This window comes from Xenopus laevis, chromosome 9_10L (assembly GCF_017654675.1).
Source record: "Xenopus laevis strain J_2021 chromosome 9_10L, Xenopus_laevis_v10.1, whole genome shotgun sequence".
Taxonomy (NCBI): domain Eukaryota; kingdom Metazoa; phylum Chordata; class Amphibia; order Anura; family Pipidae; genus Xenopus; species Xenopus laevis.
In genome coordinates, this window is record NC_054387.1 from 36,015,850 (window position 1) to 36,043,834 (window position 27,985).

A 27,985-nucleotide genomic window follows, 5' to 3' on the forward strand; every position below is an offset into this window, starting at 1 on the left:
GCCACAAACTTACAACACCCCCACTCCCAATCCCATGACAGCTAACCCCTGATTGGAGGGAGAAGCCTTTAACCAAATTTAGCTTGTGCTAGGGGGGATGGGGGATCAACACAAAAATAAAAGACCAGGTAAAAAGGGAGGGGTCATTGATGAGTAAGAACACATGGTTCTCCTCTGACGATAAATAGTTGAAGATAATTTCCAGCACTAACCCCCCCCCCATCTATTCCCTCCCCATGAGAGGCTTCCATCCCCTGGATTTATGACAAGGGCTGCAAGAGCCAGAGAAGAATAGTATCAAATGACCCCCTCTTAGCCCACCCACCCTTCACAAGGAACCAGATTAGAAGGAGAAGCAGCTGCAAACGTGACTATCGGTGGCACAAGAAGCAGTGCAATCCATGCCAAGAGGGAGCGCTTGCGTTGGCAACAGGACAGGACAGAATGACGGAGAGTGGCCTTTAGATAGTAAATGCAAGTAGGGCAGACAAATCTGGGTCTCTAATAGTGTGGGGCCCAGCAGAGCAGCATGCAAAATGTGGACACTAAGGCATGATGGCATCAGTAACATGAGTTGCCCAGCCTGCGGTGCTTCAGCTGTTGTTGAAGTACAATGTTCAGCAGTCAGTGGCTGGGAGCTATAGTTCCACACATGTTGACATGCCATGACATACTCTTCTACTTTATGCAAAACACACAATAACGGCCACTTTTCGGAGGACAGAAAGCAGATGCCATTCCGTGTCCGAAAGCAAAACCATTCAGCATGACTTGCTGTGTTTTATAATCAAAACATGCTTGGCCCCACAGCAGAAATGTTTTATTCCCCCTCCCCCCTAATACCTCAGAGAAGATGTCAGTTCTGTGAACAAACATTTCATGATTTAGTGTGATGCATGTATTATTATCATATTATCTTTCATCTGTACGTTGATCTAGTCAGTGTCAGAACTAGACCTCAAAGTGGGCACCGGAGAACCTGACACCCTGGACCCACTGGGTGTAATCTACAGCTTTTAGAGGTTGCTGTGAATTGTAGTTCAAGGGTTGGAAAGCTTTACACTGGACATCATCAGAAATGGCAAAAATGCTTAACATGATCTACTAAACCTGGCCCTTACTCACTTGCTGTAATCCCATAATAATCTCAATTTGCCCTGTTACTTCACCAATTCTACCCTGGGCCATTATATCACTGTCCCATCAGAGCTTTATTTCCAGGTAGACATTTTTATTTCCAGAAGTTGGCATCCCTACTCATACATACACATGGAGCCTTTATTGAATCCAGGAAAAATATGGGTGCAAAGCTTTTGCCACACAAATACTTTCACAATGGTGCAAGGGGGCAGGGAACAGGAGAACCCTCCACATCAAGGGTTCCCAACCTTTTTACCTGTAAACCACATCTAAAGGAGGTGCCAAATATGGGCTGGGATTGGTTATTTGGTAGCCCCTGTGTGCACTGGCAGTCTACAAGACGATCTGGCAGTACACCTTGTTTTTATGCTACTGATACTTGTCTTCAAAATAGGAATTCAAAATTAAGCACCTGCTTTGAGGTCACTGGGTGTAACATCCAAGGGGTCAGAGAGCAACATGTGCTCATGGGCCACTGTTTGGAGATCACTGCTCTACGTATTACATTCCTATGGCTTGGATGGATCCTAAGGGACAAGAATTTCCAATACTTACATATGTGTAGCTTGCATACTCTTCATTAGTATTCATTTTCTCCTACACACACACACTCTTTCTTTCTGCTTTGTTATTTACTGGAGGGGCAAAGCCAAAAATGTTTTTTCTATTTACCACAAGGCACCTGTTCCCTTTAGCTCTCCAGCACTTTCACTGGTGCCCACAGTAATTGAGCCTTTATATCTCTGACACACAAATGTCCTCAGACAGTATTAGTACCAGAGGATCTTCCAGAACCTAGTAAGCCCCAGTCAATGACAATTTCCTACAGCCCTTTCTTGCACATACACATACTCCTACATTTACATTTTGTGACAGCGGCCCCTGAATGCCAGTTTTTTGGTGGGCCCTAAGGGGCCTAGTATGGCACTTCTCTCTCTCTCACACACAGACACTTATACAATCCTTAAAAAAAGTTTAATGAAACACAAAAGAAGGGAAGGCTAGTGACACATAAAATAGGGAGCTTCTTGATCCATATAAGAAGTGAACGCCACATGTTTTCATTCATCCTAGGGTGGAAACTAGGAAATGAGTAATGAATAAATGACCATGAGTAAAAGATACAGTGTAAAGCCCAAAGGGAGACATCTTTGCAATCTGATTTATAGCTATAAAACCGAAGTCTAAAGCAGTTGATAGATTTTGAACCTCCTTAAAGAGAGAGAGAGGCGTGGTGCCACCTGGAAAGCTGTGATACTTGGTAGGATGAGTCTCCCAGTGCCACACAGCCTGTACTATGGTAGTGCTGAATCACACAGTCTGACCTGAATATAAAGGGAGTGGCAGAAACAAGATTAAGCAGTGAGCAAGTAACACAAACAGGGAATAAGAGCCTGCCAGAGACATCGCGCAAAGGAGCCATGAGCCAATTTGGCCGTCACCAATGGAAGCCAGACACCATTTAAGTACTGCTCAGGTCTGTATGTTAGTGTTTAAGGAACTGATTGGGGGTCTGTGTACATGTACATGAAATATTTGAGTTCATGATCTTTACTTTATTTCTGTTTCATCATTCCATTGTGACATTTTATACAAACCAATGACACAAAAGCATATGGATGTGGGTTTCAAATTGCAGCCAATCAAAGTCAATTGTGACTTTGCTGGTGTATTGGAGGTAATAAATCCCCCTTGCCTAAAAAACATACAGGTATAAGATCTATTATCCAGAATGCTTGGGATTAGGGTTTTCTGGATAAGGCATGTTTCTGTCCTTTGGGTCACTGCTAAAAATCATTATATAAACCCAATAGGATTGCTTTGCCACCAATATAGTTTTGTGCAGTTTAGTTAACACTGAGCACTAAATAATGTTTAATTATTACAGAGAAAAGGGAAATCATTATGAAAAATTTGCGTTATTTGCTTGACATGGAGTCTATGTGAGTCTATATGCCCTCCAGTAATTCAGAGCTTTTTGAATAACAGTTTTTTTTATATACAATGCCTGTATATGAACCTATGGGCATAAGACAAGGAGACTTAATGCATCTCTGCATCCAATCTGGAGTGCTATTTAAAGGACAAGTCAAGGGATATTCAGTGGGGGGTACAATGTGTTAGGCACCCCAGTGAACATAATCATGAACTTGAGACCCAGGGCAGCGCTCCTATTCTCTGAAAAGTGCACAGGCCAAGGCTACCATCCTTTGAGCACTGTGCCACATCTCTGCAGATCTCCCTGAGATCCTGATGAAGGGAGGTTCTTTCCTCCCCGAAACGTTCATACTGTTGGTGGCATAATAAAAGGGGTAAGTTCCCCGACTGCAAATAATTGTGTGTTTGCGGATCCATTCAGAAATCGTTTGTTGTTGCTAGGGTGCTGCCTGCAACTCTTGCTTTGGACCACACACGAGGATAAAGCAGAGGCATCCTGTTGGTTGAAGGGTAAGATGGGTCTTTTGGTAGAGAACCAAGAGAAAGCTGGGGATTGGGAGGCTTCATAACAAGAGAGACTATCAGGTACAGTCAACTGGATATCATCTCCCAGCCCACTTGAGGAAGATGGCTTGCAAAGTATAACAAAGGCGCACAGACTCATGCTATGTTTATCTACAAATTATTACTACTAGCTGGTAGTTACTTGTGCACAAGAACCATAGGGTGTTGATAAAGCATTGACAGGACTGCTTAGTTATTTACTTTTTATGGATAGAACATTGATTTTCTTGTACAGGAGATTTTTATTGTGACACTATAATTTTCTATATATTACACTTTAAATCCTAAATATATTAAAAGGCAGAGGCCTGTGTGTATGTGTGTGGGTATTATTGGACACTGGGAGGGGGGCAGCATATTTGAGAATGCTAAGTAATATGTCAGGCTTGCATTACTTGAGCAGAGTTACATGCCAAATACCCGTCTCTCCATCTCTTCACCTTACACATAATTAATTTGTATTGAAGCTGCTTTCACACCCAGGGCAAGATTTACTGAAGGACTCAGACACAATTAGCAGCAAGCAAGTAGCATATGTATATGTAAAAAATTTGGGAACCTCTCTCAGCATGCATAATAATTTACTCCACTTTCAACAAAAAAGATAGTGGTATGTCTTTCATTTCCCAGGAACATCTGAGAACTGGGGTGTTTTCTGAAGAAAGATTTTTAGTGAAGCAGTATTCAGTTGTATGAATTTAAATCAAATGTGAAAAACTGGTTGTGCAAAAAATGTGGGTACCCCTGTAATTTTGCTCATTTGAATGCATGTAACTGCTCAATACTGATTACTGCCAACACCAAATTGGTTGGATTAGCTTGTAAAGCCTTGACCTTCATAAGCAGGTATATCCAATCATGAGAAAGGTATTTAAGGTGGCCAATTGCAAGTTGTGCTTCTGTTTGACTCTCCTCTGAAGAGTGACAGCATGGGATCCTCAAAGCAACTCTCAAAAGATCTGAAAAAAAAAAAGATTGTTCAGTATTAGGGGAAGGCTACAAAAAGCTATCTCGGAGGTTTAAACTGTCAGTTTCAATTGCAAGGAATGTAATCAGGAAATGGAAGGTCACAAGCACAGTTGCTGTAAAACCCAGATCTGGCAGGCCAAGAAAAATACAGGAGTGGCATATGCGGAGGATTGTGAGAATGGTTACAGACAACCCAAAGATCACCTCCATAGACCTGAGAGAACATCTTGCTGCAGATGGTGTATCTGTACATCGTTCTACAATTTAGCGCAATTTGCACAAAGAACATCTGTATGGCAGGGTGATGAGAAAGAAGCCCTTTCTGCACTCACACCACAAACAGAGTCGCTTGTTGTATGCAAAAGCTCATTTAGACAACCATAGTCATTTCGGAACAAAGTGCTTTGGACCGATGAGACAAACATTTAGTTATTTGGCCATAACAAAAAGCGCTTTGCATGGCGAAAGAATAACACTGCATTCCAAGAAAGACACCTGCTACCTACTGTCAAATTTGCAGGAGGTTCCATCATGCTGTGGGGCTGTGTGGCTAGTTCAGGGACTTGGGCCCTTGTTAAAGTCGAGGGTCAGATGAATTCAACCCAATATCAACAAATTCTTGAGGATAATGTTCAAGCATCAGTCACAAAGTTGAAGTTACGCAGGGGGTTGGATATTCCAACAAGACAATGACCCTAAACACACTTTGAAATCTACAAAGGCATCTATGCAGAGGGTGAAGTACAATATTCTGGAATGGCTGTCACAGTCCCCCGACTTGAATATCATCGATTTGAATAAGGCTGTCCATGCTTAGGCTAAGGGCACACTAGGCGATAGCGCCGCGATTTGACTCGCGGCGACTTTTCGCCGCGACTTTTAATCCGCAATCGCTGTGGAAACTTTTGCGCTGGCGTCTATGGGGAATCGCGAGCGTAAAAACACACGCGGCGATCTTTTTTCTATTGTCACTCGAAATCGCCTCGCTAGGCGATTTCGAGCGACAATAGAAAAAAGATCGCCGCGTGTGTTTTTACGCTGGCGATTTGACGCGATTCCCCATAGACGCAAGCGCCAAAGTTTCCCCAGCGATTGCGGATTAAAAGTCGCGGCGAAAAGTCGCCGCGAGTCAAATCGCGGCGCTATCGCCTAGTGTGCCCTTAGCCTTAGGTGGATTTTGCTTTTCTCATAGTTGCAGATTTTAAATTTTTGCATTGGTTGACATTTCCCACTATGGAGGGCAAGTATATCATTATTGTTGTATAGATGCTTATCACAATTAGGACTATGGCAGATGGGGCATATTCTCCACCAGTGAATTAAATCTGCCAGAGAAGTGCCCAACACAGCCACTGCTGCCCTCCACTTGGACACTGAAAACAATTTTCTGATTAATTGTCATGGGTTACTGCCCAGGTGCAGCTTTGCCCACTCTTAATAAATTAGCTCCAGTCATTTGCTGTCAGTTGCATTTGGGGGGGGGTGTAATCAAAGAAACCCAGGGGGTTGTATTCAAGGAACACCTGAAGGGAATAAGGTTGAAAATATTAAAATATATATTATATTACATGCAATGTAATAATATCTTATTTTCACTGGCAAACACAATTTATAGCATTCAAATGCAGTGCCCCGACTCACTCACACTGTTACACTGTATTATGAGTGTCTGCCTATCAGCTTGTGTCCTTTTAGATGTGTAACCCAGGAACCCTTGCATCCTGTGTCCACTGTACCGTCAATAGCTCTCAGGTTCCGGGAAATACTTTTGGTATCAGCTGGACTCCTGGAAATCCTGTACGGCAGGTGGTGACAGCCCATGATGCGTGTCACAAGATTGGGTCATCACAACATGTGGAGATCCTGGGTATTAAGAAATTATCCCTCCTACTCCACTGCTTCATTCTAGTAATAGTGTGACCTATGGTCTGTGATTGCAGATTCACCTTATCTTGGCAAGCAAACAGCACGATAGCTTTTATTCATAGTAGAATGTTCAAATATTAAATTAAATGTGACAGTGTATTTGTTAGCATGCCCATAAAGGTTCCTTATTAAAGGGCTACTATACCATCATTTTTGAATACTCTTCCCCATAGGCTTCAGTGTCATTCAACCTCTCCCTTGACTCGTTCCATGTCCCTCTGCTTTCCAAAGTCTGTGGTGCTCAGATTCTCTGAAAAGCAGAGGGATTTCATGAGCTAAAATCCATCACTTCAACATGGAACAAATTAAAGGAGGGGATTGAATGATGCCAACCCAAGGGGGGGGGAGCACAGTGTCGGACTGGCCCACTAGGATACCAGGAAAACTCCCGGTGGGCCCAGGTGTCAGTGGACCCTCTTGCTTCTAACCATTTAGCCTATTGCATGACCATTCCCTATTTCTTTATGGGAAAAAATGCTTAATAATGGAAGAAAATAGTAAGTAGATATAAAAGACTAGAAGAGTAAAGAGGTTGACTAAACAGAGGAGGAATAATAGTTTGGAAAGTGGGCCCACAGTCTAAGATTTTCTGGAGGGCCCCTGGCACCCCAGTCCGATACTGGGGGGACTGGTTAAAATGTCCCTATAAGTAATGGCAGACTATCATGTTCTCCTCTCAGTATGAGCTATCATGATTGTGTAAATATAATACACACACACACTCATATATATATATATATATATATATATATATATATATATATATATATATTTTTTATATGGCAGTTCAGATAGTCTTTAGGCAAAGTTTATAAATACGTTCATCTAAATGAGCTCATATTAAAAATGGGAGGGGTATTTTTCCCTTTAACTGGAAAGAAGAATGTGGTTAAATAGCTTCTCACCCTCTGCAGTTGCTTTGAATAATGGAAGAGTGGTGATGACATGTAAAAGGAAGCTGCACTGTTTTTGCATGATCTGCAACAGATTGTAAAGGACAAGGAAGCCCAGAAAGGTCGGAGGTGTCCATTTGTAAGCAACTCCCTTGGGACCTCAGTCACTGGCCAGTGACTTCTTTAAAATCCTTGCTGGTCCTGATAATTTTCTTTAAAGCAGCAGTAGCTCCATCTTGCCTGCTGAGCCAATGGTTTTCAGGCAGGGGCTTCAACTAGGTATATTACATTATTTGTATTGAATCTGTGAAGTTGCACTATTGCTTCCTTCTCAGCTCACTGTACTGCACATTTACAATGTCTGAGTCCCCTCAAGGAACCAACGGGCAGGGCAGCCATCAGGGAGGACAGGGGGGAGAGTTGTAGGGGGCCCCAAGGGTAAGGGGGGCCCCTGCCACGCCACACTTACTTAATTAGCCGGACCCCCCTGCTTTCTAAGAGCTGCCGACTTCTGGAAGGCATGGACATTTAAGGGGCCCTGGCCACCAATTTTTTTGTCTCATGTGGGGTCCTAGCCACCAATATTTTTTTATGGGGGGCCCTGACAACCAATATCTTTTCATTTTCTATTAACATGTGGGAACCATAGCCACCAATATTTTTTTTGTTTTTTTACTGTGTGATGGGGGCGGACCTGTGGGGTGGGGAGGGCGGACCTTGCGGTGGGCGTAGCCCAGGGGGCCCAGGAAATGTTGTCGTATGGGGCCCTGTGATTTCTGATGGTGGTCCTGCCAACGGGACACAGTTTTCAAGAAAGCAGCCAGGTTTTGAAAAATTAGGGCCACCAGCCAGTGCTGACAGTTCAGCTATTGGGTTCAGGAGGGTGCTTTTAACAAATCAGCACCCCACTACCTTTCTCTGATAGGTGTCAACAGCTTCCCTCCAGCCTCAGCAGTAGTAAAATATCGTAGCCTGTCATGGATCTAATGCAATGACTTGACTGTCTTTCCATCAGTCAGCTCATCGGGACCATTTCAGATCGCTTACAGAACCCTATATTTTGCTACTGGGGGATTTCGAAAGTCATATTGAGTTGGAGCAAAGTCCTGCTGTCAGCACAGCTTTGAAACTTAAAGGAGGGAGAGAGAACTGTGGCGGCACAGGAACTCTTCTGAATTGTAGCCATGATATTATGTACTGATTTCAGAAAAATGACCAAAATTACAATTGAAAATTACCTTTGAAATGTTTTTAGAAGACAAGCTCAAGAAATACCATGCTTTACTGCCTATTTACTATTTTTCATGTATCATGCAACATATTGCTAGGCACAATATAGATATATAGATGCCTTCATATCTTGGGCAGAACATGAGATTGTGAGTTTGCATTAGACTGCATGTTAGGCCAGTTCAGACATCTTGCTCTGTATTTTAATACTGGGTACAATATCAGGAAATACTGGCAGAGGTTCCGCATGAAGAAGAAGGCATGGTAATATTAGCATAACCCCCTCAAAAGGGAGTAACAACTGCAAAGGAAAGTTGATTCCTGTAATCCAGCAGACTCAGCTATTTGCCAGAGTCTGCATTTTGTAACCCTTGGCTGCCACCACACGGGCTCTTTAAGTGTCACAAAGTGACCACTGATTGAATTGCCACCAACTGAACTGAGTTGCCACCATCACCCTGGAAATGAAAAAAATATTATGAGCAGTGAGTGGTGGACAAAACTCCCCATAATACTATTGCTATTGGACACCAGAGTTTTGGCACTAAGGTCTGCCCAGTAAAAGTTGAATTGTCGTGTATTATAGTCCCAACACTTGGTCATAAACTATATGTACTTGCTATGGTTCCAACACTTGGTCATAAACTATTTGTACTTGTTATAGTCCCAATACTTGGTCATAAGCTATCTGTACTTGGTACAGTCCCAACACTTGGTAATAAACTATCTGTACCTGGTATAGTCCCAACACTTGGTCATAAACTATTTGTAATTGTTATAGGCCCAATACTTGGTCATAAACTATCTGTACTTGTTATAGTCCCAACACTTGGTCATAAGCTATCTGTACTTGTTATAGGTCTAATACTTGGTCATAATCTATCTGTACTTGTTATAGGTCCAATACTTGGTCATAATCTATCTGTACTTGGTATAGTCCCAACACTTGGTCATAAACTATTTGTAATTGTTATAGGCCCAATACTTGGTCATGAACTATATGTTCTTGTTATTTTCCCAACACTTGGTCGTAATTTATCTGTACTTGCTATAGTCCCAATACTTGGTCATAAACTATATGTTCTTGTTATAGTCCCAACACTTGGTCATAAACTCTACTTGTCTTTAGGGTTGCCACATTTTCTCAAAAAACATTCTGGCCTTCCTATATTTTTATCTTTCTTTCCCATTAAAGGGGTGGTTCACCTTCAAGTTAACTTTTGGTTAGAGAATGCCCTATTCCTAGCAACTTTGCAATTGCTTTATATTATATACAGTACAGTATTTTTTTATAGTTTTTGAATTATTTTTTATTTGCCTTACTTTTCTGCCTCTTTCTAGCTTTTAAATAGGGGTCACTGACCCGGCAAACAAAAGCTATTGCTCTGTGAAGTTAAAATTTTTCTGTTATTGCTACTTTTTATTAATTACCTTTCTCGGTATACCCTCTCTTATTCATATTCCTGTTTCTCCTTCACACCTCTGCCTGGTTGCTAGGGTAAATAAGCCCCTAGCAACCAGATAGCTGCTGAAATACCAAACTGGGGAGCTGCTGAACAAAAAGCCAAATAACTGGAAAAAAAACATAATAAAGAAAAAAAAAAAGAAAACCAATTGCAAATTGTGTCAGAATATCAATGTCTACATCATACTAAAAGTTAATTTAAAGGTTTAATAATTAATAACATTGCCGCTGGTAAAATAATGGTCAGATGGCAACTGTATTTCTGTATGGAACTGGAACTTGGGTGGTTTTTGCAAACAAGAAAGTACAGAGTGGCCACCATTAAAACTTACAGTTCATTATTGATCCAGGAACTAGTGTGACTGCCATTTCAGAGTAAGGAAACCAAGTATTTTACCACTGTAAATAGAAAAATGTGATGAAGATAGAACCGTGTCGAGTCTAACGTGCAGGAACTGGGGAAACTGGGAGGACTTGAAGTGAAAAATAGGTTGTAAACTCTATGGGGTAGGGACCTCCTTCCTCTTTAACATAATTAAAGCAGTGCTAAAAAAATATAGATAATACATTACTTAATTAATTAATTAAATTGAACCCAGTATAGAACATGCACCATTGACAGCCACTCTCTGTAACCATTCCTGTAGCCAGTTACCTATACATGTACAAACAACATTACTAAGACCAGCATAGCTTAGTTTAGAAAGCAGGTGTTTATTCTGGACTGTAACAAATGCCTTGGCAAAATTCAAGTAGATCACATTTACTGAAAAGCCATGTTGATTGCTACTTATAATGCCATTCTCCAGAAAACAATCTTAAATGTGTTGCTTTAATAAACCTTCAAATAACTTGCACATTACAGATGTCAGACTTACAGGCCTATGGCTTGTGTTTGTGATCCCTTTTTAAATACTGATATTATATAAGCCTTTCTCCAATCCATAGGTACCATATCAGATGAAATTGAGTCTTCAGGAAATAAAACTGAACTAAGCTCTGTAAGTACTAAAGGGTGTATTCCATCAGGCCCTGGTGCCCTGTTCACATTAAGTTTGTGTAAACATATAAAAGGGGAAGTAAAGGTTAAAACTAAGTAAGCCTTATCAGAAAGGTCACCTAAATATATCAGTAAACCATCAAAGTAATGCTGCTCTGAGTCCTCTGTCAAAAGAAACACAGCATTTCTTTCCTTCTATTGAGTACACATGGGCTTCTGTATCAGACTTCCTGCCTTCATCTTAAACCTCCTTGCCCCAGGCGTGAGCATGCTCAGTTTGCTCCTCCCCCACTCCCTTCTCTGCTGTAATCTGAGCCCAGAGCTATAAGTGAACAGGGAGAGATCCAGACAGGAAGTGATGTCACACCAAGCTAATACTGCAGCTGCTATCCTAAACAAACAGAACTTCTAGAGCTTTTTACTCAGGTATGGTAACTGACTCCTCTGCTGTAAGAAAAGAATTGATTAAGTACATTTGCTTTTTTCTTTATAACCAAATGATTTTCATTAATGAAGCCACACACTCAAACCTTTTTGCTATTGAAAGTAAATACTTACAAATCAAACAATATTTACAAATCAACAGGCAGCATTTACATGTCACCTGTTTAAAAGCAAACATTTTATTGGTGGGCATGGTTGTCAAATGGGATAAACTTACCAAATCATGTGAAAAAGGACAAATGAAAATGCAATTAGTGAAGCCCAGTAATTTGTATTTATTAGAGGAGTTCCTGATCATGTAATTTGTACTTTGCACACTGGACTTGTGGTTGTAAATGACTCCTTCCTTTCTCTTGCAAAACAACAGTCCTGTCCTGCTTTATGGCTGAGATTCTAGCATTCTGTCTTAGTGGTCAGATATCCTAACTGAAAACAGTTGTTTAAATAAATGCAGATTACTGAGCCCTTAACAGAACTAACGAGAAAGGCAAAATAATGTTTTTTACAAGTTAAAAACAATTGTAAAAGTATAATTTTAGCTACATATCTAATTATAAGTCCATTTGATTATGTTTTGTCAAGGCAACTCCCCAAGCATCAGCTTATTGTACAACCCGGGGAATTTGTGACTTTCATGCTTTTCTTTGGAGATGAGTTTTCTCACCACTCCCATGTAGAAATCAGTGCCAAAACCTGCCACACCAGCTGTGCCAGTCATACAGACACCCAGCCCACAGAAACATTACGCCCCCGCAGGAATTCTGCTCATGGATATGGAGATGAGGCCAAACAGATGATTCACGGAATGGTGCCTGCTCTACAAGTTTACTGACATATACAAGTTACCCATTGATAATTCATATTGTACTGATCTTGGGACTGAATTGAATACCATTTTGGAGCCAGCAATGATTATTTTCCCAGACTGAGTCAAAGTGTAGACAAGCTTAAATTGTTCCGGATCAGATACATTTTAGGAAAAATGTCCTACTACGTTACCATGTTATTGTGTATGCCAGTTTCTCTGCCAAGTTGTTGCTACAATTTCCACCATCCATGCTGTATTGTGCCTCAGTCAGCTACAAATTGGAAATTATTCTCAGGCCATACATGAGCTGATAAAAGCTGTCAATTTGGTCATTCCTCGCCAAGCCTGTAGCTTATTGGCCAGTGTATAAGGTCCTCAGACAGGCCTGCCTGGCAGGTTTAAATATCCTGTTGGGATTCGGACCTCATCAGCTTGTTTAATGTGGACCCCGTCCCAATGGCCTGTCGTTGTGATACAATCTTTTGGCAGAGGGCTGAATGATTAGATCATTGGAGAAAGATCCACTTGTTTGCCAATATCATCATCAATGAGGTTTGACAAGCATTAGGGTCCATATCATCTAACTACAAAAACTGAAATATACGTCTATTAACCACAGTATTGATACATGGGATTAACAAGAGTCTGTAGTGCGGCTTGAGGCTCAGGAAAAGGTTCAGCATGTCCTAAAGCCAGTTCTGCTGGGAATGTTGGGGGTTTCACTTCAGCAACACACATTTAGTGATGACTCCTTATGTGTCACTAAAGTAAAGCAGTCTCCCCTTTAATTGTGTTGAAGCAAACCCAAAGCTCTTACTAAAGGAAAACCAATGTTTGTCCTGGTCAGGGTTCTCCTTAGTAATACGGGATCTATAATCTGGAAAGCATAGGACCTGCTAAAAACAATTAAGTCTTTTACTATTGCCATACATAAAACTGCTGCTTTGCTGGCCCCACAAATTTATAGGTCTGGTCACTCCCATATCACCCACCATATAGTCAACTCTGACCTTGCACTGCAACCCATACCTACCAGTTGTTACTTTTAAAAGTTAAAAAACTGATTAGCTGTCATGGGTTATTGTACGTGGACAAGCGTTGTCTTTATTACTATATACCCAAATTTGTATCACTGAGAATAGAGCTTAACCCGCCTGGGCATCTCTGCCATGTCAACAGACTGTATAGCAAGGATGGGCACAGCTGAAATGGGGCTAGAAGACAGATAGTAGCAGCTGGGTCTCTGGGTATTAATAGACATTCCAAGGAAGTGCCAAGCAGGCAGACTCAGCAGTATCCCTAAATATGGAAGCACAGCCTGTGTTTAGGGAGAAGCTGAGAGCAGCAAACAGATCACAAGAGAAGCCATTACTACATGTTAGAGAAACCCCTCTGTAGGCCAAACAGAGAACATACGTTTTGCTTCTAACTCAATTTGTTCTCAATATACCACAGTCATTTGCCTTTGAAAAAAGACAAACCTTACAGGTCACAAGTTTTCCCTTGGTATAATAATAATAACTATACTTAACTATACTCTATAACTATAGAGTTTCCTAGTCAATAAGGTACATCTGTCTCCACAAGGTTTGGCAGATGTGCTCACTTTATTTATAGGGGATAAACTTCAGATAAACTGAGAAGTTATGATTGTATCCACTTTTTCCTTGCTTAGCTGTCTCTAGTAAATGACATTATTTTTCCACAAAAGTATTTCTTTTTTACTATAGTTTTCCTATAGGGACTCCCAACTACATGATTTGCATGTGTATCTTGTGTAAGCAGGATTCCCGGGAAGGAAAAACAGTAAATTTTCATGGAATATGCTAAGCCGAAGCTGCTGGTTGAAATAAAAATTTTGTTTTATTGCCTTTCTTGGGCTTCTCAGGGCAGGGTTCTCTGATGGGCATAAGTAGTACCATTGTATTAGATTTTAGGCTAATGTAACGCACAGTATAGTATAGTAGTATAGGGCAGGGGTCCCCAAACTTTTTTGGCCCGGGGACCAAAAAGAGACAATTTTTTTCCAAGGACCGGTGGGGTCGGAGGGGGTTGGGGAGGTTGTCGAAGGGGGTTGGAGGGGTCGGCGTCCTATTTGGCGCGCCGGTGTCCAATTTGGGTGCACTGCAGTCATTATTCGGCGCCCCAGTTCAGGGATGTCCACGGCCCGGTGGTTGGGGACCCCTGGTATAGGGTACAGTCAGTGATAGGCATGGAATCTGCCAGTGACTGTGCAGTGTGGATTTCAGCCTGTGTGTGCATTTTCTATCTGAAATATTCCCCACATGCACAGTGGAAGATTCCATGCTTGTTGGCAACAGAATATATGTAATTAATCGTCAGGTAAAACACCTAGTGTGACATAAGCCTTAGGGCAGGTCCAGACTGGGATTCAAAATAAGCTGTGGCATTTCAAGTACACAGATGCCCAAACAGCCTCCCCACAGGACCACTAAATAGTGTCTATGGCATCTTACAGCAGCCCCTGTGGCATTAGCCAGAATCCACAGATTTCCAGTCCGGGCCTGCCTTATGAGTAAAACTGGTTTTCCTTCAAAGAATTCCCAAATTATTAGATATCTCATTACTCAAAATGCAGGCAATATGTGCAAAACTACGACAAGGGACATTAGATTGTAAACTCCCCTGGAGCAAGGATTTAGGTACAGTTATGGGATCCCTAATCCGGAAGTCCATTATACAGAAAGCTCCGAATTACAGGAAACCCATCTCCCACAGAGTACATTTTATACATATTCTACTTTTTAAAATGTTTTCCTTTTACTCTATAATATTAAAACCGTCGATTGTACTTGATGGTAACTAAGCTGCATAAATTCCTACTGGTAGCAAATCCATCGTTTTGGAAATTATGGAAAGACTCTTTATCTGGAAATCCCCAGGTCCCAAGCATTCTAGATAATAGCTCTTGTATAATCTTTGTAAAGCACTGTGTAAATGTGTAGGTGTTATATAAATAACACATAACAAATAAAGGAGTCTGATCAGCAACTACCCTGGCTGATTTTTGAAACCCAGTGACTGAGCTTTAACCTATTGGGTTTCACTCCATACCAAGTGCTCTGCTTAATAAGATCAATACGTTCTGAAGAAAATAGCAATACAGGAACACTTTATGGCAGCGCTGTGTGGTTTACTGCTTTAAGTGAAAGCTATGAAATAAGTGTCAAACTCTGCACTCTCTTGACTACACATATTAAGAGAAAACTCACTTTCAGTGTGAACTGCTGCCTGAATGACTGTAATGAAATCGGCCTGTACCATAAAAGGGGCTATGTGAGGTCGTCCAGGAGCCAGAATTAGTGAAGGGGGTGTGCAGAGACTGTAGAACTAAATATAAATGAGAGAGAGAGGGGCACTCATGGGCTCATGCCTATGGAGGCAGTGTTAGGGGAACAGTCTAGGGTGCCATATATTCAAAAAAAGATAAATGATAAATAAATAATAAAATTACACTGCCGCTGCCCATAATTTTTATACATCAGATGTGTCTTGGTTGTGCCTGTGATGCCCCTGGCCATGGCCTCTGTTCCACTCCTTGCCTGTTTTAGTGGATTTTAATTAAGCGTGTTTCAATGCTATCAATGTGTGTTTTCATGACGAAATTCACATCACGTGTGCACTGGCAGGCGAATGTATTTTAAAGAATGACCACTAAAAATGATGCTTGATGCGAATTAAAGGGGTGGTTCACCTTTACATTACCTTTTAGTACATTATACAATGGCTAATTCTAAGCAACATTTCAACCGGCCTTCATTTTTTTTATAGTTTGAGAATTATTTGTCTTCTTCGTCTGACTCTTTCCAGCTTCAAATGGGGGATCACTGACCCCATCTAAAAAACAAATGCTCTGTAAGGCTACAAATGTATTGTTATTGCTACTTTTTACTACTCGTGTTTCTATTCAGGCCCTCTCCTATTCATATTCCTGTCTTTTATTCAAATAAACGCATGGTTGCTAGGATCATTTGGACCCTAGCAACCAGATTGATGAATTTGCACTTTTTTTCTAGAAAATGTGGGAACCCTAGGCCCATGCAGGGCCTGGCCCACCCGGGATACCAGGAAAACTCCTGGTGGGTCCAGGTGTCAGTGGCCCTCCTGCTGCTAAACATTTGGCCTATTTTATGGCCATTCCCTATTTCTATGAGAACAAAGAGGCTAAATAAATGGAATAATAGATTATATAATATATTATATGTAAAGAAAAGAGACTAGGAGAATAGAGGTTGAGTGAGGAGAGGAAGAATAATAGTACTGAGAGTGGACCCCTGGCCTAAGGCTTTTGGGCAGGCCCCTGATGTCCCAGTCCGACACTGGGCCCATGTCTTGAGAACAGCCAAGGTGCAAGTTCTTTGAATCCTGTCCTGTTTGTACCTGCAATACCAGGCCCAGACTGGCAATCTGTTCTGGCAAATGCCAGAGGGGCTGCCCTAAGATGCCATAAAAGGTCATTATTTAGTGGGCTGGTGGGGGACTGTTTGGCCCTCTTTGTACCTGGAATGCCAGGGCCTATTTTGACTCCCAGTTCAGACCTGGGCAATACCATACCCCCTACTGTAAAATATTAGGCTATTAAATGTTACAGAAGAGGTTTATGACCATAAAAAGGCAAATGCTCGTATACAGGTTATAAATCTCCAAGATTGTACAGGGACGCGAGTATATGATTTTTGTTATGCTATACAACAGTCATATGACACACTTAGTGACATCACTAAGCACTGATGACAAACACTGACATCACTAAGCATTTACATGCTGATATTTTACAGGTTATTCCTGTATTCAATTTATTTTGAAATAGCAAATAGGAGAATATGTCCCTGCAGGATTTAATGGCAGGTGTATAGGAACCAGAGCCCTTTAGAGCAGGGGTGTCCAACATGCGGCCCCAGGGCCGCATGAGGCCCAGGATGGATATGAATGCGGCCCATCTTGAATTTCTGCCAATCCCGGAAACGTCATGTTGCAATGTAACGCACAGAGAGCGTATGTACGCGGTCACTAATTGTGTGCATGTGTGCTTTAAATTTTACATGGGGTGTGCGGTGTGTGGCTTCCTAGAGCAGGAAAAGCAGCTAACAAGTGAGAGTTCGGTTACTTACAAAGGCAGGTAAACATTTTCAGCGGCATTGCCCACTATGCTAGGGATATATGCAGTGCCTACGTTTATGAGTAACTTTTTTCAAGAATGAACATACTAAGGGGGGTTATTTACTAAACTCCGAGTGCAAAAATCACGAAAAATTCGTGATTTCTTTTAATAAAATCTGACTTTATTCCGAATTTATTAAACCCAGAGGATGGAAAAATCCAAATCTGAAAATCCGGCATCTCAGACCTGTCGAGGTTGCATATGAGTCAATGGGAGAAGTCCCAATGATTTTTTGATGTTCGCTGGGTTTCGTGCAATACCCCAACGTTTTCGGGTGAAAAATTTGTGAAAATCAGATGAAAAATTCTTTCTTTTTCGAGAAAATGTAATAACAATAAAAAAGAGTAAAAAAATCAGATCGGAGTTTGTAGTAGGAAATATTGAGATAAATTCGGACTTTGATAAATAACCCCCTAAGAGTAAAATCACAACCAAATTATCGGATGAGCACCTTGAGAATTCACTGAGAATTCCAACTACTTCCGTTCAACCAGATATTGATACATTCGTTTCTCAAACACAATGTCAAAAATCCCACTAGGTTTAGGATACCCTCTTTTCTTTTACAATAAAATAAATAAAAAAATTTGCGTTTATGTTTGTGCGTGTTTCGAGTGCGGCCCCAGGACATTTTTCTTCTTCCAATGTGGGAAGGCAAAAGATTGGACACTAGTGATGTGCGTTTCGGGTTCGGGTTGACCTCACACTGCTCCTCGCGGGTGGCTGGCGGGTGCGGATTGAGCTCTTCTCCGGCTCTCCCCTCCCGCCACCTTCAAATGCCGGCTTCCGACTTCCGGTTTTATAGTCTCGCGTCTGCTCGCCCCTTTTGTGACGTCATCGGCGGGGGTCTATAAAAGGACCCCGGAAGCGAGGGTGTGGGCTGGAACAGGGCGGGTTACGGTCAGGTGCGGGTCAGGAAAACCCCGACACGCACATCACTATTGGACACCCCTGCTTTAGAGGCAGTTGGTAAGGAATGGAGGGGGGCCAACTATGTCAGTGAATAGTGGGTTAAAACTATAAACTATGGACTTTCCCTATAAATGAAAGCAGGCAGCAAACATTTGAGCATCACTGAGTGATCCCTTGCGTGCAGAATATAATCTCCACACAGACTCCACCACAGACTAGTATACAATTACATCTATATTTAGATTAATAGGCAATTTCACCACATTAGCCCCGCCCATCGTGATTACGTGGGTGGAAAGCCGAAACCGGAAGTTGACGTAGGACCGAGCACCGTGAAGCCACAGAGCGGAAGTGAGTGGGAGCTATATGTATTGTTGCGCCTGCGTTTCATGCATAGACGGGAGGGGGGTGATTTAAGGGCAGCGTGAGGGTTGTATAAACATTGAAGTGCGAGTTGCAGAGCCAGATGTCTCATAAACTCCCGTCATGCCCTGTGAGCATAGTGGTTGTTCTGAGAGCTGCAGTTCTCGTCTGTCCCTGTGCTACTGATGTATTGTGATACAGAGCAGTGCGTTTATAGACTGAGCCCACAGAGGTTGCGTTACACAGTGTTAAATATAGGAATGTGCTTGGACGTTACCAAGTTTGGACATTTTATGGGGGGGTATGAGCAAGAAGTTAATCCTTCCACAGCAGGTTTCAGGGAGCTTATTTCAGGGAGCTTATTTGTCTTGACTCAATAAAGGCAAATTACAACAATTAGATATTTTTTTAACGGTCCAGCCTGTGACCTTGTAGGTGCAGTTGTTTTGGAGCATGCCGGGAGCTGCAGTTCAATAACAGCTGGAGGGTCCCAAGTTTTTAATCTCTTTCACACTCCGTTTAAAGCCACAGCTTCCTGCAGTTCTGGCAGCAGAAATGCATTACACTTGTTGCATTATTATAAAAGCACAATGGGCATGTAAGGTTATTAGCCACGCTGCCCATTCTGGACTTTGCTTTGGGTACAATGGGATGTTTTGTGTACAATGGGATGCACTAATAATTCTATGAATGAATGGCTGTACCAGGTTGAATTAAAAAGTCTCCTGTATAAATTAAACCCCCCCCCCCTTCTATATTGGGCTTAAGGCAGATGATCTGGGCCTGTATTTTTAGGTTTAACCCCTCCTCCAAATCTCACACACTACTGTAGTTTTGCGGGAGAATCTGCAACTGCAGGAGGAACCCAAATAGCTCTTTACTGAATCATATAAACTGTAAAGGAATTATCGTCAGGAGTACAGTATATATAAATTTTAAGGGTCTCTTCATTTAAAATTAAAGGAAATTTATTTTAATTCCACTGTGTGTTTTTGAAGGAAGCCAAATAGCTACCGGGTCTGCTGTATGGTTCCACCACCCCTTGCTGAGCCCTCTGCATGGAAATGAGCGGGGGGAGGGGCATGGCGGCAGCAGAGGGTGCTGAAAATTAATATTTTTGGCAGGGGGTCCAAATAATTATCTTTATGGCACAAGTTTTAGGAATACCATAGGCAACATTCAAAACAAATCTTGTTATAAGGACTCAGATCCAACCAGGGCATGGCGTTTGTATGTTCTATCGTGTCTGTCTGGGTTTTCTTCGGACTCTAGTTTGCTCCCTTCCAGGCCCAGATTTACAAGCCAAATATTTTGGCAAATGTCAGAGGGTTGCAGAAATAGAATATCAAAACCATCGTCACTTTTTATAGGGCCTGTGTAAAACTGACCAATAAAGTGGTAATGTGATTAGGGTTGCCACCTGGCCGGTAAAAATGATGGCTGCTCCCAATGTTATTAATAGGGAAAAAAGTTAAATATATAGGAAGGCCAGTATTTTTTTCTAGAAAAGGAGGCAACCCTAAATTGCATTATGGGACTGATGTGAATGCTGTATAATCTCATCAAAATATATGTACAATATGTTGGGTCTACTTAAATAAAGGAAAATAATGATCTATCCACAAGAGTATATATATATATATATATATATATATATATATATATATATATATATATATATATATATATATATATATATATATATATATTTCCAGAATGCTCTGAATTACGGAATGGCCATCTCCCCTTGACTCCTGAAACAAGATCTACAGTTCAATTTATAAATCGATATATATTTGAGTGTATCTGTAGGTCTGTATATGTATGTGTGTGTATATATGGGGATAATTTGAATGGGTTCGACGTTTTGGACTAATGTGTTATCGTTCAGCCCCAATGAACTATGTAAATTTTCAGCACATACAGGCTGTTCGCAAGATATTAGAATAATATTCTCATCACTTTGATTTCCTTCAAATTGAAGGAAGAAGAACATAAATTATCAGGTGGAAAGTACATTCCTTTTGGGTATTTTTAGTTCAATAAGTGTGGGCGCATCCATAACAAAATCCTTGACAGAGCTTGTTTTCCTTAGACTTCAGTAGGACAGTGACCTCTAGTGCCCATTAATAGATGGAGCTGTTCTATGCAACTCCCATTGACTTGGTTTAATTCCGATTTTTCTGTGAATGAGCTGTGTCCCTTTATTTTACAATCTATGAGCTCTCACAAGATAAACCTAAATGTTGGTGCTAGAGTTACAATTCTAACAGTTACAGTGAGGAAAGCGGGGTCCCCCCATGCGTATTTGAGACCTTGTTTGTCAAGTATATCCCAAGAGCTCCAAACACATATGTGACACAGCCATTGATCAAGCACATATACTCCTTATTCAACTTAGCAGGATCTTGGGTGTTAAAATGGACCACTACAAGACATATAGAGATAATATGTATGTGTCTCCCCAACAGTCCCCATGAAACACAATCAATGATGTGAATCTATTATGAGAACATTTTCTTCAAATGTAGCAAATGTCAGCAAATGCCCAATGCGCGCCTTTCTTAAAGGAAAACTATACCCCCTCTAACAATTTAGACCTCTATAAAAAGATATTGCATAAAACAGTCCATATGTAAAACCCTACTTCATGTAAATAAACCGTTTTCATAATAATATACTTTTTAGCAGTCATAAATAGAAAATTGTCATTTTAAAAAAATAAGGGCCGCCCCCTGGGATCGTACGATTCACAGTGCACACAAACATACCAAACAAACTATACTTGTTAGGTCCCATGAGCCAATAAACAGACAGCGTTCTGTCTTTTGCTTCCCACACTTCTTCCTGTTACAGTTCAATCTGTAGTATTTCTGGTCAGGTGATCTCTGAGGCAGCACACAGAACATCACAAAATGGTGGTTCAAGGCAAGAGATGTAAAAGGGCAAAATTGACTTATATATATATTTACCAGTTTGATAAGATTCTTTAATATGCTACCGGATTTGATATAAACTATCTGTTGCTCAAGTATTTATTTTGGGAGTATAGTTTTCCTTTAATTGATGTTCTTTCTGCTAATAGGCTATTTTTAAATTGTAAATCAGTGCAGCCCTGTATTCTGGGACATGTACTAAATATAAATGTATTATTCTCTCTAAAGCAAATGGCCTCCAAATTTCTTCAGAGGTTACGGTCTACACCTCTAAAGGAGGAGAGAGGCCCTGGTCCCCCAGAAGAACCTCCAGAGAGTGCTGAGCTAGTGGATGACACAGAGGGACTGTCCCTTCGACTGAGTGGAACTCTCAGCCTAAGTGAAGACAGCCTTGCCTCACAAGAGAGTGACGGAATGGGTACCAGTTATTTGGGATCAGATGGGCATGGAGGTAAGTAGAAGGTACTGCTGTTGGGACAAGTGGGGAATATTATGGAACAAATGGTTTATAGAAAGCTTACTTAACTGGGCTAGCTGTCTGCAATAATGTGCCTTAATTCTTCATTCTTACAGACAGCAAAGCCCAGGACGAAAACAATTCTCATACATTTTTGACCAATCAGCTAAGAGAAATGTGGCAGCATTCCCGGGATGCACATATTCCCATAAGGCTGACTTTTGAAGTGACAGATGCAAATATTGTGCAAGATGCCCATGCCAAGTATGTGGTAAGTAAATAAAACATATATCTCGCTAAATACACCTTCGTTTTACTTTTTTTGGTTTTGTTGTTTTTAAGTTTTAGCTAGATAATTTTCACCATAAAGTACTGTGAGGCTGTGGCTTTAGCATCAGACTGGGGCAACAAGACATATGCCAATGGCCCTTGCAGCTTTGGATCAGTGTATGAGGTGGTTTTTGCTGGGTCTGGGCAGAAGGTGATGGGGGAGTGGGGCTGTCACTTGTGGGGAGCGGTGGTCTATGGAGGTGGAGCAATAGAGGTCAGGTCTTCCAGTGGGCCCAGGGTACTGCAGTCCAACAGGGTTTGGGCTGATAGCATTTGTGCATAGCTAATAGCTATGGAATGGGTCAGGGGAAGTACATGGGAGTCACATTGCTCTTAATTTACTCAGGGCCTGTACATAGAGAAAGTTGCTATGCTTAACATATGCCTCTCCCAGTACTAAGCACAATTAGTACAAGTATGGGAACTGTGTTCCGGAATGCTCGGGACCTGGACCTTTTAGTAATTTGGAACACTAGACCTTAGGTCTCCTAAAATTATTCAAGCATCAATGAAACCCAATATGATTGCTTTGCCTCCAATAAGGATTAATGATTTCTTAGTTAGAATAAAGTACAAGGTACTGTTTTATTATTACAGAGAAAAAGGTACTCATTTTTAAATATTTTAATTATTTTGATTAAAAAATAGCCTATGCGACATGGTCTTCCCTTGTAGCAGCAACAATATACTGTAACATACAATAGTTCAAAAGACTGCTGCTGTATCGCTGTGGTGCTCTATCCAGAAACCTTGCTGCTCGACTTGGTTCCAATATCCATACGTTAGAAAAATAGGATGGCACACGCATTTGCAAATGTGCTTGAATTAAAGTGCTTTTATTGTGATCTCTAACACAACGTTTCGGAGGCACAACCTCCTTTAAGGAGAACACTTGATAAAGGAGGTTGTGCCTCCGAAACGTTGTGTTAGAGATCACAATAAAAGCACTTTAATTCAAGCACGTTTGTGTTTCCAGTCAGAAGCATTCTGTGTAGGAAGCCCTCCATTTCAACAACTGAGTTGTGCTCTGATGGGAAGCGGAACACTGATAAATCTAGATCAGTATGTGTTTCACAGATCCTGAGACCTTTGTTCCGTTTCTGTTGAGGCCAGTGCAGTGACATGAAAGGAGGCACTCAATTACTCCTGAACCCAGAGATGAAAGATGGCTTCCTTTTTTTTCCCCAAACACTTTTACTCTATGTGAATCCAGAATGTCTGCCGTTACCATGTTTTTATCATCTTTCTCTCTCTTAGGTATACACCATCTACTTGTTGCAAACTGGCCAATACGATGCTTCTCCTGCCTACATCTCCTGCCGATATTCTGACCTCTTTCACCTAAAGAGGCGCTTACTTGAACTTTACCCTTCAGAAATGAGAGGAGTTTCCTTTCCTCGCAAACGAGTACGCAAAAACTTCACCCCTGAGACAATTGCCAAGCGCAGCCGTGCCTTCGAGCAGTTCCTCTGCCATGTGTCTTCTCTGCCTGCCCTACGCACTTCTTCTCCGTTCCTGAACTTTTTCTACCTTAGAGACATACAGAAGGCACAGGCACTGACCTGCGCAGGACTCTACAAGCTAGCAATTCCCATCTGGACCAACAGTTATCATCTACAAGAAAAGCTCTGCCCCCCTGGGCCCTCTACAAATAGACTGCTGGTGTTGGCAGGGCTGGTGGTTTGTCATCAGGAGTCAGATACACTGGAGGAGGCTCAGGCATTCAGTGAACGGGCTGTAGCTTTAATACAGGATGCACAGGACAAGCACATATCTCTGCTGGTGCCATTCCTTAATGCACACATCCAGCTGTCATGGAGAGTGGGTATAGACAAGAGAGAGTCTGAAGCTTTACTGCAGAGGCTGCAGGAAGCTGGCCACTACGCTGATAATGTGCCCAGTCTCAAAGAGTTCCTCGTAAAAGAGACAATCAGTTGATTAGGAAATGCAAACAGGCAAGTGATCATTTTCTAGTGGACCTCCAGCTGTTGCTGAACTACAAATCAAAGAATGCTAACAAGAGTCACTGAATGATTCTGGCAGCATATTTCAGTAGGAGAGCTACAGACTGGAGCCATTACTATACTTTCTCACTACTTCAGCCCCACTATGATTTGTACACCTTTGGGTTTGCGGTTCAAAAACACCACTACACTAGTTAGCGGTTAGAAATAATCATTAATTATATACAATTTTTTACTATTTGCATGGATTATATACAAGTCCATTATCAGCTGTTTAGTGCCAGTATTGTTGAACAGACCGAAGGGCTTCACGGTACAGATGTAGATGAAGGTGAGGTTCATCCGAAGAGAGTAAAGAACATACATTTGATTTTGTTTCTGTAAATGCAGTGTATTTTGTGCCTACAACTTGCTCTTGGATGGATCTTGTCGCACGCAGAAAACTCCTTCCTGGGCACATATGACGGCCAGGACACCATCTCTGCGCCACAGACGGCCTTGTACAAGCCCACGGCTGTTTCCTGTATAAACCAATGAAGTATTAGAGACCGAATCAAACCCTTATGCAGACTTTGTTGTGTAGAACAATCATATAGTATCGTAACAGGCAGCACATCATTCGAGAATGTTTAGCCTGTGCCTGAGCTGTAATTGACATCTGTTGGGGTCAGGATTGGGGTGCTGACCATTGTAACTCAGCATCAACTATGTCCCCCAAGGCCTATCTGATTTCATCCAGACAATGCTCTTGACTTTCTTTTAATATGTAACTGTGTCTTAAAAACAAGAATTGCCTTCTAACATCTACACAGGTGTTTTTAACCTATGGCTGACAATCTGAGCAACAATGCAGCACATCTGGGTTATGAACCCTTGGGGATGTGGTTACTAGGATGCTGTCAACCTTTAGTGGTCAATGGTTGGCCAAATTTCAACCCAAACTCGCCCATCTGGTGGAAAACAGGGGGTCACTGCAGGTTTCAGGTCAACCCGCACATCACTAATGGCAAATCATATTAAAGTAATATATAAATGTTTCTTTGGTGGCGTAGCCCTTACTTTATTCCACGATACAGACACTACAAGCTTCTATTGCTCTACCTACTCCCACCTAGAACTCATCCCCTGTGCTGAACTCACTACAAATATTTTATAATTCCAACTCCCCTTGACTTACCTGCCCAGTGGCTCTCGCACTCATAGAGCATCTATTTATCAGCTCTGAAGGGAGAGTGGAACCACATGGAGTGGTCGAGAGATGCCACAAATTGCATGCGGTACTTCAGAAGGGGGAGCAATGCTGTGCCAAGAAAGTTATAGTCTGATATATATGCAGCTACGCAGCAGTGCAGCCGCATATCTCCAGGGCCTAAAGGGTTTAATAAAGGGAAAGGAAGAAGAAGAAAAAAAGCACAATAAGGGAAAACATCAGTATTTTGAATTAATATTAAAAATGTACCTTTTTTATACTACTAATTATTTTTCATAACTTAAAGGTTTTAACATGTATATTCAGGCCAAATATCTAATAAACAACTATTTTAAGACTCATGGAAGTGTCTTATTTCTTTGGGAATAACCAAACCTTAAAGGAGAATGAAAGTAAGTTTCAAACCCTAGGTGATTTTAGATGTATACTTTGAAAATTCTTCAAATTTTCTACATTTAAAGAGAAATGAAAACATCAAATGCAAATGCTGAGTGATATTTTTAACTGTTTTCATGATAATAACAATTTTGCACTGCTAATAGCCTTTGTTGTCAGCTTGTTTATACTCGATTGCCGAGGAGGAGCAAAAGAACCGAGCAGAGAAGCTTTCAGAAATACAACTCAGAAGAAAAGCTGGAATTGGTAGCTGGATATGTAAATCATATCTGCCATTGGCTGGATAGTTTCCTCATTTCTTACCAATGACTCCTTGGGCTTTGACCCAGAACATCTGACGAGGTTCCTGTGGAATCTGATGGAACATGTCAGGAGGATTGATAGGTTTAATCTCAATAGGAACCTCTTGTGCAAGGAGTTTATTCAGACCCATCCTGTGTTTCTCCACCAGTGTGGCGTCACTGCAAGAAAGATACATCACCTCATTTAACCACCTTTCAAATTATATAACTGCTGCTCTACTAAATATGCATGACATTTATAGGAAAAAACACCAACCTTTGCAACAGGAGTGCACTAAATAGGGAAATTGAAGTTATTCCCTGCTTGGTCCTTGAAAGGCAAGTAGATAAAATGGGGACTTTATAGGTATATACACATGATTTCTCTGTATGTTCTCATTTATCCAAGTCATGATGAGTGGTGAAACGTTTCAAGATAAACTCTAAGGGGGTTATTTATTGAAGGTCGAGTTGTGAAATATAGAAAAAAAATTGGGTTTTTTTTCACTAGAAAACTTTTTAGAGGGAAAAAAAGTCCCTGATGCTACGAAAAGCCTGAATCCGAAAATCTGCCATCTCAGAGCTGTCGAGGTCCTGTTTAAGTCAATGGGAGAGGCACCTATCCCAATATGAAGTTATTGTAGCCTGCGCAGGGTTTAGCGCGAAAATTCTACTTTTTCGGGCAAGAACTAAAAAAGAATCAAGAGATTCAGGAAAAAGAAAATTTTGATTTTTGCTCGATTTTATTGAGTTTTTTCACAATCGGCTTAAATCAAGTTTTCTTTTAATAAATAAGCTAAAATCAGGTATGGGAGTTTGGTCGAACTTTTTTTATTAAGATTATGAGATAAATTTGGATTTTAGTAAATAACCCCCTTAATGTCCAGTTGCCTTTTCACTTAATTCTACTAGATACTGTGTGATTTCTCTGATTTACAGGAAACCATACCATTCTGCTTTTGACTTGAAGGTACAGGTATAGGATCCCTTATCCGGAATCCCGATATCCAGAAAGCTCCGAATTACGGAATGGCTGTCTCCCATATACTCAATTTTATCCAAATCCAAATTTTTAAAAATGATTTCCTTTTTATCTGTAATAATAAAACAGCAGCTTGTACTTGATCCCAACTAAGATATAATTAATCCTTATTGGAATCAAAACCAGTCTATTGGGTTTATTTAATGAATTTCTAGTAGACTTAAGGCATAAAAACCCAAATTACGGAAAGATCCGTTATCCGGAATAGCCCAGGTCCGAGCATTCTGGATAACAGGTCCCATACCTGTACCTGTTTCTCACCACCTATTACTCTGGCAGAGTTATTGAACTTCTCCCCCACCTTGTTCCATGTTGAAGTGAAGGAACATGTTCGGTGGTGCACAGGTTCAGATATTTATGCACTTATTCACAACGCCATGAGCATATGTTAAAAAAAGGAGGGGTCCCCTTTAACAGTGAACAAATCAAAAAAGTAACTTTGGTTCCAGAAATTTTCCGCCATCTGGACTGTGGAGCTGCAATGTGAGTAAATATGAATACTGAGTATCCCTACGTGTCATGACAACAAGCTACA

The 27,985-nt window shown here is 41.2% G+C and overlaps 1 protein-coding gene across 3 annotated transcripts; it reads left to right on the forward strand.

The window, feature by feature from the left end:
* Nucleotides 1–2,172: 2,172 nt before the first annotated feature.
* On the forward strand, nucleotides 2,173–26,072 carry snx21.L (sorting nexin family member 21 L homeolog). 3 transcript variants are annotated; one of them, XM_041577272.1, is made up of 4 exons: nucleotides 2,173–2,617; nucleotides 21,999–22,221; nucleotides 22,344–22,498; nucleotides 23,815–26,072. In XM_041577272.1, exons 1-4 carry the CDS (start codon nucleotides 2,585–2,587, stop codon nucleotides 24,493–24,495), a joined length of 1,092 nt encoding a protein of 363 aa, XP_041433206.1. In that variant the 5' UTR covers nucleotides 2,173–2,584; the 3' UTR covers nucleotides 24,496–26,072. The 3 variants fall into 3 exon arrangements, with proteins under 3 accessions (XP_041433206.1, XP_018090664.1, XP_018090663.1); XM_018235175.2 differs by lacking the exon at nucleotides 2,173–2,617 and adding an exon at nucleotides 18,701–18,822; XM_018235174.2 differs by lacking the exon at nucleotides 2,173–2,617 and adding an exon at nucleotides 18,833–18,964.
* Nucleotides 26,073–27,985: the final 1,913 nt, after the last annotated feature.